This window comes from Crocodylus siamensis, chromosome 2, assembly GCF_052110815.1.
Source record: "Crocodylus siamensis isolate JL-2025a chromosome 2, ASM5211081v1, whole genome shotgun sequence".
Classification (NCBI taxonomy): Eukaryota; Metazoa; Chordata; order Crocodylia; family Crocodylidae; genus Crocodylus; species Crocodylus siamensis.
In genome coordinates this window covers 206,112,795-206,132,851 of record NC_143396.1, presented here as the reverse complement: position 1 = coordinate 206,132,851, position 20,057 = coordinate 206,112,795, and the positions used below count along the sequence as shown (strand labels likewise).

The 20,057-nt window shown below is 41.2% G+C and overlaps 1 protein-coding gene across 5 annotated transcripts in view; it reads left to right on the top strand.

Annotated features, from left to right (window-relative positions):
• NAV2 (neuron navigator 2) overlaps window positions 1-20,057 on the top strand; it is a 410,342-nt gene that overhangs the window by 309,744 nt on the left and 80,541 nt on the right. For all 5 annotated transcript variants that reach the window (XM_090032867.1, XM_090032864.1, XM_090032863.1 and 2 more), the window contains 2 exons: window positions 8,849-8,987; window positions 19,074-19,365. In XM_090032867.1, the coding sequence (XP_089888993.1) occupies window positions 8,849-8,987; window positions 19,074-19,365 (431 nt within the window). The remainder of the gene's footprint in view (window positions 1-8,848; window positions 8,988-19,073; window positions 19,366-20,057) is intronic.

The following is a 20,057-nucleotide window of genomic DNA, read 5'->3' as shown; positions in this document are numbered from 1 at the left end:
TAGCTTCCTGGGACACAGCAACTCCTGTTCATCAAGGTACTGCCAAATTAGATTAATTCAAAATGTTTGCAAATTCTAATACTTTAATAACTTAATACTCCACTATCTTAATTTTTTTAAATTTTTGGTAGGAACCCAATGAGTACAGACTTTGTGTCCATGTGTACTTAGCTGATGATAAGCAGTGTTATATGGAACAAGATTTCTGAGGTGCTACAAATGTGAAAAACCTGCATTTGACTCTATACCAATTAGGCAAGATTTGTGCCTTAATTATTTTGTATAGCACCTTTATGGCACCTTATAAATAATTAAGACCTTCCACAATGACTGGAAATTACTTCAGTTTTTGGCACTTACAAGTTCCTTGCTTTCTCCCTGAGTTTCCTGCTGGGGCTAACAGCTTGCACTCCTGAAAAACTGAGAAGTTTTGTATAATACTACCATTATAAAGCGCTGTACAAGCAGGAGGGGGGAGAGGGAAAGGGTGACTGGGAGAGAAAAGGCTACACTGTGCCAGACCACCTACTGGTGGGTTTTAGTTTTGTGAGCACTTAGTGACTATCCTTTTTTTTGGTAGGAGTGTTGTTGTAGCTCTGATGGTCCAAGAAGTAAGCGAGAAGCAAAGGGTTTTTTTTTTGTGGTGATCTTTTATTTAAGCAACTGTAAACATGGGAGAGATGTTAGGCAAGCTTTCAGGCACGAAGTACCTTTATTTCAAGTCTAGGGAAGAAACAAGTGCAGATCAAGTTAAATACCAGATAAAATGATGGCTTTCCTTGCATTTTTCTTTTGGGACTCTCATTTAGCGAGCTCGTTGTCTTGGACATTCACACGCATATTAAGTTGACCTAGTGGAGTGTCAGTAAGGATGTTAAGATTCAGAGTACATTACTCTTCTAGTGGGAATTCTTTCCTTGACTTTTTCTGGACCACCCAGTACAGCAAAATCTGAGTCCTTCCTGCATTTCAGGGTGTTTTTCTTTCTTTACTATTGTATGTTCTTTTTGCCTCACATCTTAATTACATCAAAACTACAAGAGTCCAGCTCATTTTGTCTTACCCCTTTGTATTAGATAGTATTTTTATACTGTATAAGAATTGAGACTCTCCTATTCTTTGCTTATTTTTGTGAACAGAATTTCTTGGAACTGTAGCTTTCTCTGATGTGATTCCCTTGGATCTCACAAGCTGAATAAGGTCCTGAGTTAATTCTTAGGTAGGAGACTGTGTAGAAAGCAACTGGTCAGGAATTAGTACTAGTGTTTCAATAAGTGGCAGTCTCTTCTTCAACTTATTATTTATAATAACACTGCAATCCTGAAGTTGTCAGCCTCTGGATGAGAAAAAGTAAATTATTTGGCAGAGGCAGCTACAAAAAGCTCCCAATACCCTGTCATTCACACAGAATAACATCCCTTATTTATAAACATTTGGCTCTAGCAGTTTTCGTCCCCGTGGGAATTGCTCTGCTCAGTCACCTAGGAACACATTTCTAACCTTGCCTCTTTTGCCCAAGTCCATATAAATGTCCTCTGTATGTTTAGCTGTGATATTTCAGTGGTTATTAAGAAGAGAATAACATTAACTGGGGGGAAAAAAGTTATATCCTAATTGTGGTCCAGGTGCAGAACCCCTCTGGAAATCCATGGAGAAAGCCTACACTGCCCCTCAGCAGAATACCAAAAGAGATCAGTTGTAAGGAGCACAAACAAGAAAGCTTTTGCAATGGTGGTGGGGACACAACAGTTGCAGGGACCACTGCAGCAGTGATTTCATCTTTTCAGATTTCCTTAGTTCACGACCCACCAGCTATATATACACTGAATCAAAGTTTACTTTATTCAAGGAGGGGTGCGTGGTTTTGTATGTGTGTAAATAAGCACTGTGTGATGTGTGCCCTTCATAATGTTGTTTTTACTGTTATGAAAGCAAAGGACCTATTTGGTAAGAAAACAGAAAGCTTGTATAATTTATATTTATAGGAATTTTTGTCACTAGTAGAATTGGTAGAACTTAAGTGATCTCAGCAATGATGCAAGGGCCATGATCGTCCTTTTAGCTTTCATTGATATAAACCAGACCTAATTCAATTAAAGTCAGTGGAGCTATACAAAACTGGTGTAGGATTGGAATTATCCTGGGGCCTTCAACCAATGTCTAAATAAAGGTACTGATCCTGCACCTGTAGGGTTGCCAACTCTGATTGAAGCTATTCTGGAAGATTTTTTTTCCCAACATGATGTAATGTAATTAATTTCATTTTCTTAAAATACCCTATTAAAACCTCTTGGATTGCTTTCAGTAGTCACCGGGAGATCGATGCTTATTCTGGTAGACTCACACCCAATCCGGGAGGGTTGGCAACCCTATACAACTGTCTGGGCACAGACCCCTTTGGAGTCTACTCAGTTTCAGTAGAGACATGGGACTGCTCCTGTGCACTAATTGTAAGATCAGTCCCTTATTTATAAACATCTTAGGGAGACAAATACTTCGTAACTCAAGTCATGTAAACATTTCAATAGAAAAACCATTTAACATTTGAATTCTGGAGTGCAACTCCAGCATACAAGAGTTAAGGCCTGGCTGAAAGCATTTTACGGGATTCCTTTCATATTGCTATGGGTTAGTGCTAATCCTACATTTGGGTCAGACACACTAACTCATACTGATTTATCTTTTAGCCCTGGAGGCAGTGTAGTTTCAACAGGAACTATTGTTTTGAACAATGGCCAAAAAACAAGTTCCACCAGTCAAGTGTTTGCAACTTAATACAGCTGTCTGGCTGCAGGGTTTAGTGGTTATATATAGTGACTAACTGATGATTCTTTGAGTATGAATTCAGAATGCAAGCAGGTAAAGGGTGATGTTACACTTAAAATTTATGCTTTTCAGCATGAGATTATTAGTTCTTGCAGAAACTTTTTTTTTTCCCTTGTGATTCTTCAGAATGAATCAGATGGTAGGTTTCCTATACCATGCTAAAATAAGGTGATAATCCCCGAGGTGCTGTGTGCTTGATTGTGCTTACTGGAAGTTTGACAATGACTAGTCTTGTTCAAATGTTAAAGGAGGAGACAAAAAGAAATGGCTTGTTCTTCATCGCTGATAACAAAGCTGTGATTAGGGACTGAAGAAGGACTAAAATAAAGAGAGCGCCTGTGATATTTTGGCTTTTACAAATCTTTTTTCAAATATTTCCCTTGACTAAGTAATATTGTCTCCTGATAATTGCTAGTCTTTTAAAATATAACCTTCAAAATTTACTCATTTTCTAACACAGTTTGCTTGGCCACAGTGATGCTAAATGGAATTAGTGAAACACAACCTAACAGTTTATGAAATGTAAACTGAATATTCACTAAAAATTAAAATGGACCAAACAGCTTCAGGAGATTTGTGATGGTTTAGTTATGCAATCTGATATGAATCATTAAAATGATTAGTTTCTGCCTCAAGAAGAACAGCTGGAAGTGACTATATGATGGCGAGGCCCTTCATGTTTTGCTTTTCCTTAACTGTTTTGGCAATCTTACTTTTCAGAAGTGTGTAAATTAGCACTGAACTCCAAATGCAGTTGCATCACACTTGTTTCAATTTAAAATTAAATTAATATATTGAATTATGACAAAAGAGACTTTCTGAAGACATGGAAAGTAGACAATCTGTATACAATTGCTGTATTTTCATTAAACTCTGTTACTTTTGCTAGATTTTCTGTTCCCCAAGTCTTATGCAGACATATATTTGGCATATTAATATTATAACATTCTGGGTGGAAGACCCTGTGCAAGTGACTCTGTTCGGCTTCTTGAATTCCTAATGTAACCATGTCAGTATCTTGTAGAATCCCAGAGGAAAATAATGGAAGTTTAAATATTCAGTATCTTGCTTGATAGCATATTTTGTGAGTCTTTTATTTTCTTGGAATGCTTTATGAGGTGTTTATTAATTTATCAGATGATTTTTTTCCCTCTTTCAATAAGCAAATAAACAGTGAAAGTTTTAGATGAAGAAGGATAATTGCCATGTTTCCAGTGCAATATTGGAGGTGTGCCATGCCTTTATGTCTTTGACAATTTATTGTAATTTTCATTGTGCTATTCCACAGAGAAATTGAAGTATACACCCAACAAGATAGTGATGCATTTTGCCCTTTGTTAATGGTATTATTTAGTAATATTTTAAATATTGTTTTGCTTAGAGCATGTGAATATGGAGAAGTTCTGAATTGAAATGATGTCCAAGGATTCCATGGGTGTATTCATACCCCCTTGCAGTAGCCACCTTTATGTGTAAAAAAAAATCACGCTCTATTGGAGAATATTAACAGACTGTAGAAAACTGCAAGACTGAATACTCGACCAGTTTGCAGTTCTGACTATTTCAAAAAGTAGGTTTGAGTAGCTGACCTGGTCCTGGTGCTTTTATGTGGGAGACCAACAGGAGTACTTTTCTCAGTCACTTTTGGGTGAGAAGAATAAAGGCAGGGAGAGAAGAAGTGTTTCCACACTACTCTTAAAGCATCACTTCAGAGGGACTGCAGCTCTGGAAGAGATTGTATTCCTGTGGCTGTCTGTTGTGAGTGTGCAGTCCTTGGCAGAGAGCATAAAGGTAGCTTTGGCATGGGAGGAGCAGAGTACAATAAGCAATAGTCACTTAGTGAGTAGTTGAAACTGCAGGCCTCATTTTGGATCAAAGAGGGGTAGACAAAAGTAGGACAATAAAGTCATTAGGTATTATGTTACGGATGACTATCTTCAAGTTGATGCTCAGTTGTACCTGTTTAGGCTTTTAGAAATCTGAGAGCAGTTTTGCCACTACTCAGTTTCCATTTCTTAAGCTGTATTTAAAATTTAAAGCATCAGAAAACTTCTGAGATGCTTAGGGAATGATGCTTTACATTTAAGGCTGATCAAATATAACCTAAAGTAGTATAGTCTACTTGACAGTGCTGTAGGTCTCCTCTAGGGCTAGGCAGAGAATTGAGAGGGTAGTACCTGCAGTCTAACTGATTCAATTAAGAGAGATGTTGGTGCACCAGACTTCTCGTGTGTATGCCTTTTTGAGGTTTTACTGTGCCCTTGGATGTCTCTCATCTGTTCAAGTGTAATAGTACCTGAAATCCCTATATCTTGAAGCTATTTGCAATCAGATATGTTTTCAGTTGTGGTGATGTCCTTTGAGAGGGTTGTGGTACAATTTCTATACATATAAGGTAAGAGGTTGAAATGAATACACATCTAAGAATTCATGTAATTTCCAGTAATCAAAGTAGGGTTTTGGTTGATTGATCAACTGGAGGAAGAAAAGCCTGAATGTTCCAGCTTTAGGTTATGGCTCAGTAGATTTCTGCTGACATCAGAAATTATTAATTGCACCAGCTAAATTACAAAGATGTTATCATGGCTCAGAGAGCCAGGAATGCTGTAATTATGAGGGTTGTTAGATTTCCCATTCTGCTTCTTCTCTTTTGACTTTAACCATCAGGACACTGAATCAAGGTAAAAATGTGAACTAATTTTTGTGAGGGGGTTGGGACCATTTTAAGAGATAATATGAAATAGCCATGTGAGTTTGGTAACTGATTATCTATCACCTTTCGTGGGAGATCATTGCTTATGCTTGCAAGGGATGCATCTAAGACATTTTTATAGCTCTGATTTTTATGACCCTATGTGAATGAATATAATGTAAAGCTTTCAGTATATAATGTGTGCTACCTGCTGTATATTTTCTCTGTAGAAATGCTGTAATCTTTTCAAGATGAATAATTTTTCATTACTGAATTTATAAAAAAGAGAAGTTAAGAGTGTACACATATTTTAATGGTTACATAAATGCTTCTATTTTTGTCCTGAGATGTATGCGTTATGCAGTGTTTGCTTCTGGAAGGCTTAGCATTAGCAGCATAGCAGAGTCCAGTGAACAAGAATGAATAAAACCAGTTTTAAAATAAAGTCAAGGGTCTTGCTTGAATGGACAGTACCAGTTAACACAATCTTTAAACTCCTTTTAATTGGGCAGACTTTCCTTTCCTGTCCATTTTATCCATTCCTCTTATTGTTAAAGACTGATTTCCTCCCCACTCGGATGTGCTTCAGAATAAAGCTGCAATTGATATGGCTCTTTTTAGCTTACACAGCATCTTATCTTGTCAAAACAGCTTGGCAGCTTTGGCATCTTGTCAAAACAGCTTGCATCAGTATCATTTATTGGTGTCCTCAGCATAACTGCAAGAATACTAGTGTTATTTGTTCGCTGCTAGCAGGCAAAATACTAGGCATTCTAGCTCTGGGTCCGAGAGATATGGCTGTTCTTTTTTTTGTGGTAATATAGTAGGTTTTAAAATATAAAGTTTTTATCTGGTTACTTTTCTCCATTAGACTAAAGTACAGCAAATATTTAAACTAGAACACTTCATAAAATCCCTTTCAATGCCATAACAACCTATATCTTCAGATGCATGTTTCTGATTTTCTCCGTAGTCAATGGGCATGTCTACACGTACCTCTTTTAAATGGGATTAGCCTAAAATCTCCATTTTTAAGGCATAGTAAGGGGCAAGTATTACATTTAGGCATAAATAGCTAAATTGCATTAGCCCACATGTAGACGCTTAATGTACATTTACGTGTCTGCATGTGGGCTAATGTCGCTTAGCTAGTCATGCCTAAATTTAATGCAACTTAATGCGCATTAGCGCATCCATGTGTAGACACATGCCTAAATTGCCTTAATGTACCTTCAGCAAAGGTGCGTTAAGTTTAGGTGCATGTAAATACATATGTAGATACACTCAGTATGTCTTAATTCAAAAAAATGTTTAAGTCTAACTCTTAAGTAGCATGGAATTGACTACTAGCTATAGGGCTACTCAGAGCATTGTTAGCTATTCGCTTATGTACTTTGATGAACTGGGAGAATATGAGGATAATGAGTGGTCAAACTTTGATGAACAGTGTTGTATTATATGGGATAGTGGAAAACAGCAACTGAACTAAAATTGTTGTTTAAAGTCCTTCTGCTTATTTTGTCCTATTATCATCTTTTTTCTATCACTTTAAGCTCTGTTGCAGTCCCTATAAATTACTATTGTTGTAAATGCAAGTGGGAAAAATGGAGAGAGAAGGTTGTTCAGCAAGTTAGTGGTAGATCTGTGAATTCAGCCTGTGAAACCTGAATCTAATTCCCTTAATTCTAACCTCTGGAACCCATTGTCCCTTGTTTTTATAAATAGCTAATTTTTTAAAATATGTATTATGTATCTTGTGTATCAAGTTTGTATGTGGCTTCCAAACTCTGGTCCAATAACCCTCTGTGATCTTGGGTTATTCAGGACTATGAAAGTTTGGAAGAAGTTTCAGGACTGGATTTCTCTTAAATCCATGATCCATGTTTTAAAAAAGCTATAGTACCAACACCTGAAACACATGGGCTTCTTATCCATGTTTAAATGCTTTCTGAAATATGTATTTTCCAGTAGGCTATCTGTAGGAGATTGTTCAAATGTGGGTTTATTTCCCTTGGAGAAGAAGCCTTTCCTTACTTGCTAGTTTGTAAATCTTTACTTATGAAGTTTACTTAGGAGCACATACTCAGGGTGGAGTGAGGCCTTACCCTTTGAATTTCCTTTGTTTTGTTTGTTATGACCTTCAAGGCAACGTAAATATATGGTTACTTTGGGCATTTTTAGACGTGTGTGTGCGACACAGTGCCAGGTGCTTTTGAAAGCCCCTGGCGCTGTGTCACATGCATTTGTAGAAATGGCAAGGGGTGCATCAGCACTGAGAAAATGGCAGTGGCACACTTTGGAACACATAAGCGCACCAGTGCCATTTTCCCAGCGCTGACGCATATTTCGCTCTTTATACAAATGTATGCGACACAGCGCTGGGCGCGTCAGCTCGCAAGTGGAGCAGGCTCAATTTAATTAAGTCTGCTCTGATGTGCTGGATCTCTGGTACATCGCAGCACAAAAAGGTATGTGTATAAATGCCCTTTGTGTTAAGATTCCAGTTAGCCATGACTTAAACATTTGTTGATAACAAATGAAGCTATCATTTGCTGGAAGAAACTTTTCTTAGTAGTAAGGTGTTGTTTTACCTGAGTGGTAGGGATATGAGTGTATGAAAGTAGTTACAGTAGTTGTCTTAACAGAGACATCCCTTCATTAAAACTTTAAAAACTAGAAACAAGCAGTTTCTGAATACAATTCTGGCCCTTTTTTGCTTTTTGGGAACTGAACAGTAGCAGTGGGTGCTTATATAGTTGTGGAGCCAAGTACATAAAATGAGTAAAATGAGTTTAAAACCTTTCTCATAGATGATTTTTTACAGGGAGTTTAAGTTGCCATTCCTGCTTATGGATCAGCATGGTCCTGTTTTCTCTCTCAGAAGTATCTCCTTGAGCTTATCTTTTTCTTGGGGGACTAGATGGTGATGAATTAAAACTTTAAACTCATTTGCAAATTTTGAATAGAGACAATATGAAGAAAGGTTTTATTTGTAACAGGATCTTATTCCTAATAGAGAATGGACAGTTATGGCAGTCATGCAAATGACTCTTTATGTAACATCAAACTTGATATCTAAGGGTATACCCACACAGCTCAAGGCAGCACAGTGTTGATATGCTTGATGTGCACATGTTAGCTTTGCAGATCTAATCTGCCCATACAGGACATTGCCTTGTGCCATATAAACGTCAAAGAGAGCAGTCCTGTGTCTGCAGCTCAGATAGGATATAGCCAGTATGAATAATATTTCCCATTTTGAACTTTTTTTGTGTATTGGTTCTTTAGTAGCCCAAGTGTTGGGTTTAAATTGTGTGCCTCTTTCCCCAGCTGGGATGACAGCAGCTCTGTCAGCAGTGGGATCAGTGACACCATAGACAACCTTAGCACCGATGATATTAACACCAGCTCCTCCATCAGCTCTTATGCCAACACACCTGCCTCTTCCCGTAAAAATTTGGATGCACAGGTAAGGTTTCTGTTTCATTTTGGACAACTGGTAGCACTGAAGAGTTGTTTCTTTTAAGCAATAGATACAAGGCTCTGGGGTGGAATGACTTCATCCTTCTGAAAGCTCAACACTTTCTTGAAATAATGAACCACTTATGCATTTTTCTTTTATATAGTAATCCTGGGCTCAATCTTTGGCTACCTTTACAGCCATACAAGAAGTCAGGCTGAAAGAGTTGGAAATTTAACCAGAAGCAGAGAAATAATCTGTCAGCTGTATTTTTTTTAGAGTGAGGCTGATCCTTAGAGAGGCTGGGAGTTGCAGGTGCCAGGACCTATCAAAACTTTGGGACTTTCAACACCATTAGTTCTATTTCAATTAATATGTATATGTTAGAACTAGTGGCATAAGAAACTCCATCTGGGATTCACAGAAGCTGCAGGAGCCCATCCCCTCTGAAAATCAGTCTATGAATAACCAAGATAGTCAACAGTAATCTTCTTCCACTACCCCAAATACAATGGTTATTGTTAAAAGGGTGGTGTTTACCAATGGTTACCACACTGTGGTGTGTAAGATTACCATAATATTTCTCTTATGTGTGGAATCTGTGGCATATCTGCTACCAACGTAGAACAATTAAGTATTAATTTTTTATTGGTACCACTTTACATGCAGCATTATAAATAGCAGATGTGATTTTTCTTCAGTACTAGAAAGTGTTCTATACAATTTATAAAAGAACAAAATTTAATTAAATTGACATGGGAGTTTAAAGATTATTGCACTTTCAACGGAAAAGTAAACATACCTTAGCTAATAAAATATATTATTTTAAGCTTCCAGGACTGCATGTTATTGCAGGCTTTCTATTTTTGGCAGTAATACATAGGAAAATAAATTTGTATCCAGAGGCAGCACAAACACAGCTTTCCATGCTTCTACCCTACACATCCAAATATAGTTGGATGTTGATGATACCCATCAGTTTTATTTATATTTTTCATTGTAATGTGTTGCAATAATACAAGAAGCAGTCTTCTTTTTATATTGATGCTAATTTTGTTATGAAACATGCAGCACTGAAAAGTACATCCTTGGTCCTTATAACTGCTTTGTGGACCAAAGTGGTACTGTAGTACCACAACAGAGTATGTTGTTTTAGTTTTGTAGCTGATGCAGCTTTGCAAAGAGAGGTTGATGTGATTTTTTTCTTTCTTTTTGGACTGGAACTTGGATCTGTTTTTAATAGCTGTTTTAATGTAGTAATGTGGTTGCTGTGAAGTGTTGTGCTGCCTGAAGTATTGTGTTGCAAGTATATATTGCTCTTTGTTCCCTTGCCATGAAGTGCGTATTTGAGCCTATATTAAAGATTTAGCCTCTGGTTGTGTGTCAGTGATGTCATGTGCGTATGAAAATGGTAATGCAAGTCCTTCACCAAATTAATGAGAGAAGGTAAGGTCATTGAAGTGCTTTTCTTCCAACATGTTGCAAAAAAATTTACACAGGGAACCTACATTTTCCTGCACAATTGTTAGCTTAAAAACCTCTATTTTAGAACATGCTGAACAGCATATAGATACGCCTGTGTCAGGAAATTGTGTTGTGAACTAGCTCAGAATGTTGTGAGCACTCGTGAATCTCTGTAAAATGTCCACCCAGAGTAGAGTAGAGTGAAAGTTTTCATTAACTGCAATTGGTTATTCATAAAATACTTTTTTTCTTAAAAACCGAAAGCTAATATTAACAAGAGAAAAGGAAGTAAATAAGCCTGGACTGTGGGAAGCATGCTTACTTTGGAGTTGGATTCCTAAGTAGCAAAACTAACAGCTATAGCTAATAATGAACCTAGAAAGGAAAATATTCCTTATGGTCCACTGTTTCCCTTTTTCTCTTGTATTCTTTGCCTTGAGCCATGTAGTAAGGCTTTTGGCTTTCCACACTGACCTTTCTCTACTGGACACAGTTCATCAGTACTGAAGAGGGTAGAAGAATCCCTTCCCATGACTTGCATATGACACTTCTGTTAATAAGTCACAATATGGTGCTGGTTTGGTGACCTATATTCAGCTTGTGATCCACCTCCACATGCTAAAATAGGTCATAAGAAAAAACAGATCCTCAGCTTCAGTAACATCAGCATTAAATTATAAGCTACTTTAAGAAGGCAGCAGAGCCATTCAAATTCATCTGATTTCTGAGACTGTTCTTGAAGCTTTAAGAGTTCATTTCTTCAGTTAAGATTGCTTCTAGTTCAGTCAGCAAACTGTGTAGCTTAGGATGACCTCTGTTAGACTTTTACAAGATTTCCTGTTTCATCCAATTTAATGATTTCTCAGATGGAGTGGATTTTTAGCTACTGCTGTAATGGCAAGTCTCTTTTTCCCTGCCCCCTACCCCCTGTTTCTGTGGTGTTCTTATTACCTAGCATCAAGCAACGATTTATATAGCTAAGCTGCTTCAAGAGTGGACTTGCAAGATTTCATAGACATTAGGGCTGGAAGGGACCTCGTAAGATCATCTGGTTCAGCCGCCTCTCCAAGGGGCAGAAAGTCAGCTAGGTTCAAAGGATCCCGGCAAGATAAACGTCCAAATGTTTCTTGATAGTGTCCAGGGTAGGTGCTGGCACCACCTCTGGGGAGGGGTCTATTCCAGGTCTTGGGGGCTTGGACAGTAAAGAAGTTTTTCCTCATGTCCAGCCTAAAATGGTCTTGCAGGAGTTTGTGACCATTGGACCTTGTCATCCCTTGGGGTGCTCTGGTGAACAGGTATTCCCCCAGATCTTGATACACACCCCGTATGTACTTATAGGTTGCCCCCAAGTCACCCCTGAGCCTGTGCTTCTCCAGGCTGAAGAGTCCTGTAGCTCACAGCCTCTCATCATAAGGCTTGTTCTCTTGCCCTGGGATCATGTGCATAGCTTCCTTCTGGAGTCTCTCAAGCTTCTCTGCATTCTTCCTAAATTGTGGAGCCCAGAATTGGATGCAGTACTCCAGCTGCAGCCTCACCAAGGCTGAGTACAGTAGGAGGATGACATCCTGGGTCTTGCTCAAGATGCATTGGTAGATGCAAGCCAGAGTTTTGTTTGCTTTGCCAGATGCAGTATCACATTGGTGGCTCTTGTTCATCTTGTGGTCAATCGTGACCCCCAAGTCTCTTTTGGTCATGGTGCTAGCAAGTGTAGCATTACTGCGACTATAAGTGTGATGCGGGTTTTTATTCCCGAGGTGGAGCACCTTGCATTTGTCCATATTGAATGCCATCAGGTTTTCATCCACCCATCTTGCAAGCCTGTCAAGGTTGGCCTGGATCACCAGCCTATCCTCAAGTGTTGACACTTTTCCCCAAATTTTAGTGTCATCAGCAAACTTGGCCAGTCTGCTTTTGACACCAGTGTCTAGATTGTTTATAAAGACATTAAAGAGTAGAGGTCTGAGAACGGAGCCTTGGGGGGGATGCCTCTAGTCACCAGGTACCATGTTGATTTGGTTCTGTCATCTACCACTCTCTGGGTCTGACCTCAGAGCCAGTTCCCCAGCCATTGGACTATAGACTAGTCGAGGCTGCAGTTGCCCAATTTTTCCATGAGGACATTATGGGACACAAAGGCTTTTTAAAAGTCCAAATATATGATATCAACCTCTTTCCTTTTGTGGATACGTCACCTGGTCATAGAAGGAAATGAGATTGGTCAAGCAAGACCCACCCACAACAAACCCATGCTGGCTATCCCTCAGAATGTTGCCTTCTGTTAGCATGTCAAGAATGGTTTCTTTGATCATTTTTTCCAAATCTTCCCAGAGATTGAGGTCAAACTGATTGGCCTGTGGTTTCCCAGGTCCTCTTTTCTCCCTTTCTTGAAGATGGGCACCACGTTGGCTCTCTTTCAATCTTCAGGTGCTATGATGTCTGCCAGTTCCTTTAGTACTCTTGGGTGCAACGTGTCTGGACCAGCTGATTTATGGGAGTCTAGCTTCTCAAGATGCTCCCTCACATGATCCATGCCAGTGGTGGGCATATATTCCTCTTTACCCTGATCATCCCACATCATGATAGGCAAGGTGGTCCCTTTGGCTGGTGAAAAACCGACGCAAAGTAGTCATTAATCAGATTGGCTTTTTTCTGGGTGTCAGTAGTCAGCTGCCCCAGATGTTTAGCAGGGGTCCAATATTGCCCTTGTTTTTCTTTCAACTCCCCACATCTTTCAACTCCCCACATATTTTGTTGTCCTTGCTTCGTGTAGCCAGATGGAGTTCAGTTGCAGCCGTGGCTTTTCTAGTTTGCTACCTGCGGGTGCAGACCAGTGCAGTATACTCTTCCTTAGTGGTGTTTCCTGTCCTCCATCCATTATACACCTCTATTTTTAGATGAAGGATGTCCATGAGTTCCCTGTTGAGCCAAGGGGGTTGTTGAGCCCTTTTACCACCTTTCCTATGGGTGAAGATGGACTCTTCTTGTGCTTCTAGGATTGCTTTCTTAAGGAGCAACCACTCATCATGAACTCCCCTCCATGAGAAATCATGTCCTCTCAGGGCCTCAAGAACAAGCCTCCTGAGCTTATGAAAGTCAGCTTTCCAAAAGTCAAGGACTACTGCATTGCTGGCTTTGCGATGGATAGTGAAAGTGATCAACTCGTGGTCACTGTCCCCTAGCTTCCCTTCGATTCTTAAATTGCTGATTAGATCATTCCCTTTGGCCATACCAGATCCAGCAGCGCCTTGCCTCTTGTCAGCCCATAAACTTCTTGGGACACGTAGAGCTCATCCACGCATGTAAGGAAACTTTGTGACTGATTGGATTTGACCAAGTGCTCATCCCATAGGTGTCCGGATAGTTGAAGTCTTCCATGATGACCATGCACTGAAAGTGTGCAGTCTTGGCCAGTTCCCATGCAAATTCTTGGTCAAGCACCTGTTCCTGGTTTGAAGATCTGTAGTAGACTCCTACCACTGTATCCCCTTCACTACATTCCCCTTGTATTCTAACCCAAAGGATCTCGGGTGCCAATCTCAGTTATAGGGACGTGTAGTTCACTTTCACATAGAGAGCTACACCCCCACCCCTTTTTCGGCATGATCTCTCCTGTACAAAAGTGCCAGGGAAGGTTGTGACCAAATGATGATTTTTAGAACAGGTTTCATAGTTTCATAGTTAGTAGGGTCGGAAGGGACCTGAACAGATCATTGAATCCGACCCCCTGCCATGGCAGGAAAGACTACTGGGATCAAACGACCCCAGCAAGGTGTTCATCTAGCCTCTTCTTAAAGACCCCCGGGGTAGGAGCCAGCACCACTTCTCTTGGAAGTTGGTTCCAGATCCTAGCTGCCCTGACAGTGAAGTAGCGTTTCCTGATGTCTAATCTGAATTTACCCTCTGCCAGCTTGTGACCGTTATTTCTAGTGACTCCTAGTAGTGCTCAGGGGAACAGGGACTCCCTCAATGCCTGCTGGTCCCCTCTGACTAGTTTGTAACAGGCCACTAGATCCCCCCTCAGCCTTCTCTTGTGGAGGCTCAACAAGTTCAGGTCCTGTAGCTTCTCCTCGTAGGGCCTGCCCTGTTGCCCCTGATCATGCAAGTTGCCCTCCTCTGGACCCTCTCCATGTTGTCCACATCCCTCCTGAAGTGCGGCGCCCAGAACTGGACGCAGTACTCCAGCTGCAGCCTGACAAGTGCTGCATAGAGGGGAGGATCAGCTCCTTGGATCTGCTTGAGATGCATCTGTGGATGCATGCCAAGGTGTGGTTGGCCTTCCTGTCTGCATCCCCACACTGCCGGTCCATGTTCATCTTGGAGTCAATGATGATTCCAAGATCCTTTTCTGCCTCTGCACTGAAGAGAAGGGAGTTCCCCAGCCTGTAGGTATGGTGCTGGTTCTTCCTCCCCAGGTGCATCACCTTGCACTTGTTGGTGTTGAATCCCATCCTATTCTCATCCGCCCACCCCTGTAACCTGTCTAGGTCTGATTGTAGCCCATTCCTTCCTTCTAGTGTGCCCACATCCCCCCACATCTTAGTGTCATCAGCAAATTTGAACAGGGTGTTTTTTACCCCCTTGTCCAAGTCACTGATGAAGATGTTGAACAGTGCGGGCCCAAGGACCGAGCCCTGCAGAACCCCACTGCCCACATCCCTCCAGGTCAAAAATGACCCATCCACTGCTGCTCTCTAGGTGTGGCCCTCCAGCCAGTTGGCGACCCATTTGACTGTATAGGTGTCAATACCACAGTCCCCCAGTTTCTTAATGAGAACGAGGTGAGAGACAGTGTCAAAGGCCTTCGTCAGGTCCAGGAAGACTATGTCCACTGCTACCCCTGCATCTAAGGATTTGGTGATCTGGTCATAGAAGGTCACCAGGTTGGTCTGACAGGACCTGCCTCTTATGAACCCGTGCTGGTTGCCCCTAAGCATAATCTCCCCTGCTGGCCCCTCATGGACACGTGCCAGAATAATTCTCTCAAAAAGCTTGCCCAGGATTGAGCTAAGACTAACTGGCCTATAGTTTCCTGGATCCTCCTTCCTTCCCTTTTTGAAGATGGGAACCACATTGGCCCTCTTCCAGTCCTCTGGCACCACACCAGAGCACCACAAGTGCTCATAAAGCCGTGCTAGGGGCCCCACAATGACCTCAGCTAATTCCTTCAGTACTCTAGGGTGGAGATCGTCCGGACCAGCTGACTTGAATACATCCAGTCCCTCCAGAAGTTCCCTAACTAGTTCCTCACTAACCCTTGGCCTAGGTGAGCCTCCCCTGGGGTCTAAGGAGGGCTCGGGGGAGGGGGTGGCTGTTCCGGTCCCTGCTCAGGAAAATGGAGGCAAAGAAGTCATTAGATAGGTTAGTTTTGTTGACCAGATTTCCTAGTGTGTCTTGCAGCGGCCCCACATTACCCGGAACCTTCTTTTTGCCCCCTATGTATTTAAAAAAGGACTTCTTGTTGTCCTTGATCTGGGAAGCTAGTCCCAGTTCCATCTCTGCCTTGGCCTTTCTGACTGCCCCCCTACCCCCCGAGCAACCGCAGTATAATCCTCCCTGGTGATGGCCCCTCCCTTGGGTGTATGCCTCCCTTTTAGCCAGGAGACTTTCTCAGATGCTTTTGGTGAGCCATGGGAGCTTTCACGCCCTCCTGTCCCTTTGATCCTCGTTAGGATTACCTCCCTTTGGGCTTAGAGGATTGTCTCCTTAAGGAGCGACCATTCTTCTTGGACACCTGGCTTCCCTCCCCTCCAGGACCTCAGTGCTTCCCTGACTATTCTCCTTAGCTCATTGAAGTCCATCCTCCTGAAATCTAGGGCTGCTGCCTTGCTGTAGGCCTTTGCCACCTTGCGCTGGATGGTGAATTCCAGCAGGCAATGATTGCTGTCACCCAGGTGGTCGAGCACCCGCAGCCCCCTCATCAGGGTGTCGCCAGTGGCCAGCACCAGGTCCAACAAGGCATCTCCCCTGGTGGGGCTGTGCCCCTCCTGGGTTAGATGGAGGTCCTGCATTTGGGCTAGGAACCTACGTGAGCGGTCAGACCTGGCTGACTGCTCTTCCCAGCAGATGTCTGGAAAGTTCAGGTCCCCCATGATGACCTTTGACCTAACTCCCTCCATGAGCTGACTTAAGAATTCCTGGTCTAGCTCTTCCCTTTGGTTGGGTGGCCTGTAGTAGATCCCCACCATTAAATCTTTCCCCTCGACTGCCTTGTATCCTAACCCAGAGCACTTCAGAGTGCCCCTCCTCTGACTCTTTGCTAATTGATGAGGATGTTGTCTCATATTTGATAACGTGGCCTCTTTAGGAGATAGATGAAAACAGGAGCTAGATAATGAAGCCAAGACCACTTTTCTTTAAGCAGAAAAGAAGAGAAACTTTGTATTTGAATGTCAGGTTGAACATGCCACCAAAAAAAAAGTCTCTGAATCCACAATTCAGTGGTAGACTCTTGAATGCTTTATGGTTAAATGAGTCAACAGCAAGAAAAATGAGTCCTGAACTCTTTTATATGACTGTAAAAGGGGAAAAAAACAATACAATGTGTAGTGTCAGCTTTCATTACTGAACACTTTGACTATTTTTCATCTTCTTTTTAAAATACCACAGCAAAAGGCAAAGGAAATTAAACCACAAAAACCTTATGCTCATTTAATATTGAAGATTTAACCTAGTGAGAAAAGAAATTATAAAACCGCAGACACACTCAGGGAGACAAGAGATTTTAAAACAAAATGTAATATTTTCCTGAAACCATATTAAATTGTCCTGAACTTTTCTCTTTATTTCCTTTCCCCACTTTGTTGATTAGTCAAATATGCAAGGGTATTTTTTTTAAAAAGCTCTTGAGTCATTTAAAACCAGATCCTTCAGGGTGCTATTGCACTTTGTCTGTTGAAAAATGCTGAGTGCTCTACACTCCAGTTGAAGTCATTTGTAAGTGACCATGTTCATAATGTTGCAGGAGTCTGTCCTGCCTCCTCCTGGCCAGTTAATTCAGTCATATCCAGTCAAGTGGTAGAGATTCAGGGTCTTGTTAAATGTTACACTTAGCATGTTTTGCTGCTTGACCACGTGGAGGCTCGCATTTTAAGTGTAGCTAACACATCCTAAGTGTGATTGTATCACAGCCAAGTTACAACTTTTCACAGGAGCAGTATCTCCACATTGCAACATGTTCAGCTGTCATCAGAGTGCTCCATGGAGATAATGCGTGATCCGGATTCCAGTGCGGTACAAGGTCTGGTCAAGCAGTCAACTTCAGCACCACACCAGAGCCTGTTCAAGACTCTTGTGTTATGTGGGACCTGGCACTGACAATCAGCTGATTGTCGATTCCAGTCCTAGCACTGCACTGGAGCTGGTTCAAGACTGCCAATGACCCGGCTCAACTTAGAGGCAGGTGTTTTCAGGCTAGGCACTGCTGGGCATGTCTTAGGGATGACTCAGGCTTGGGGCATCAAGGTTGCTTGTTCTCACAAGCGTATGTGTGAGTCCAGTGCCACGATCAGTGTTGGGGGTTGGGGGGAGGGTTGGAGGGCGAGTACTGCTAGTTCCAGCCCCATCCACAACAGGCTGAGATAATAGAAAACATTATTGTGAGACTGCTCAGAATATGTTCTAACTTTTAATATGGCATGGTAATGCTTACTACAATCTAAATAAATCACTTGCTAAGTGTTCTGTGTGACGAGGCTCTCAGTTGCTTCAGAATGGTGTTGCCATTAGAGGCTAAGGTTAGCCATCAAATTTTGATCCTGATCTGGAGTTGAAATACGTTAAAATGTAACTAGCAGTCAGCTTTTCTACCTGGTTGTGGTATTACAAATTTGTGATTGCTTTTCACCAATTTAGTTGGCAGGAAAAGCTTAATTCAGTAAAATAATTGTAACAGGCATGTTTCAATCATAATGACAGAAAGGGAAGAAGAGGAAAAGTACTGGACAGCATAATATATTTGATAAAGATATCCAGTTTTACTGTGGTTTGGCAAAGAGAAAAATCCCTCCTTGACAACAGCTGTTGTTGAATTTTCCACCAGGCAAATAAGGTGTCTGATTTTATGAACTGAATATGCAGTAGAATTTGTAAATTTGGAAAAGGCAAGGATGATATTTCAGTGACAATTAAGAATGGCTTTGCTTTGTGTATTTACACTTGATTTTAATATTTTTAGAAAGCTTCATTGTGGGTTTCAAAATAGGCTGTCTCATCTTGTTCTAGATATCAAATTGACAGACAATAGATAATAAAGCAGCAAAACCAAAAAAATGAACAGCGCCCATTTGAAATTTTTTATACATTACAAGAAACAGATTACATGAAATCAAGGAGGAAGATTGTAAATAGCAGGGAACTGAATACTTGGCTTCTTTCCATGGTAAATCAGGTGTTTGGTGCTTTGTGTGTTATTTTAACTATTTAGTGATTGTTTCTCCAGGTTAGTAGGAAGTATAAGCAGTTGTTTATTTTTTTTATCATAGATTTTTTTTTTGGCAAAATGTTTGTGTAACCAGAAATGAGTAGTGAATTTATAAGTCAGGTAGTGGGGTCCAGATTTTGAACCTAAAGAAAGTAATGTTTGAAACAGGAATTGACAGCGGAGGTTCTGCTACAATTTGCTCTTTCCCTTAGACTGATGCAGAAAAGCATTCTCAGGTTGAGCGGAATTCCCTGTGGTCTGGTGACGAAGTTAAGAAATCAGATGGAGGATCAGATAGTGGCATAAAAATGGAGCCTGGATCTAAGTGGAGGCGGAATCCCTCTGATGTGTCTGATGAATCTGATAAAAGCACTTCTGGTAGGAAGAACACTGTTATTTCACAGACTGGTTCCTGGAGACGGGGCATGTCAGCTCAGGTTGGCATTACTACACCAAGGACTAAATCTTCAGCCACTTCAGGCACATTAAAGACACCTGGAACAGGTGAGGAAAAATGTAACATGCAGACAAGCCGACAGTTTATGCTGTAGAAAATAAGGCTTCAGTTTTCTAGTCTCAACTTGAAATAGCTCTATGTATTTTATTTTATAACTGTGGGAAGGGGGGGGGTTCAGTATACAGCATACTGTATTTCTGCATTTGTTTTATGGCTTTGTTAATTATAAATATGGTGTGTGTACTAGCATACTTTCAATAATGTCTTTAAGATAGAACTAATTCTTAATTATACTATTTATTGAATGCAGTGGCCACACACAGACATTCAGTTTCTCCTGGCAGAGTTGCTACTCTCCCAGTAGAAACCACTAGTGTACACACATGTTTAGCAAAAATGGCCACTCCAGGAAAAAATAATGTGGGAGCAACAACGGTTATATCACTCCCTGAAGGGTTTCTGCTGGGAGGGCAAATGGCTGTGCATATTGTTTTCTGAGACAAGCCACAGCTGTCTTCTGGCACCAAGGTGTTTCACTCTCTCTCTTTCCCCCTGGAAGACAATGTGTTGACCACTGGACGCTATTGCTCCAGCCACACAGAGAACAGAATTAAACCTTCACAATCCCCACATTGTGCTGAAAAGAAACACAGGCTGACCCTGAGCAGTTTTGAGTTAGCTTGTCAGGGCTGCCCTATGCACTGCTGCCATCCTGTCTCCAGGCAGGCTAAGGGAGCCT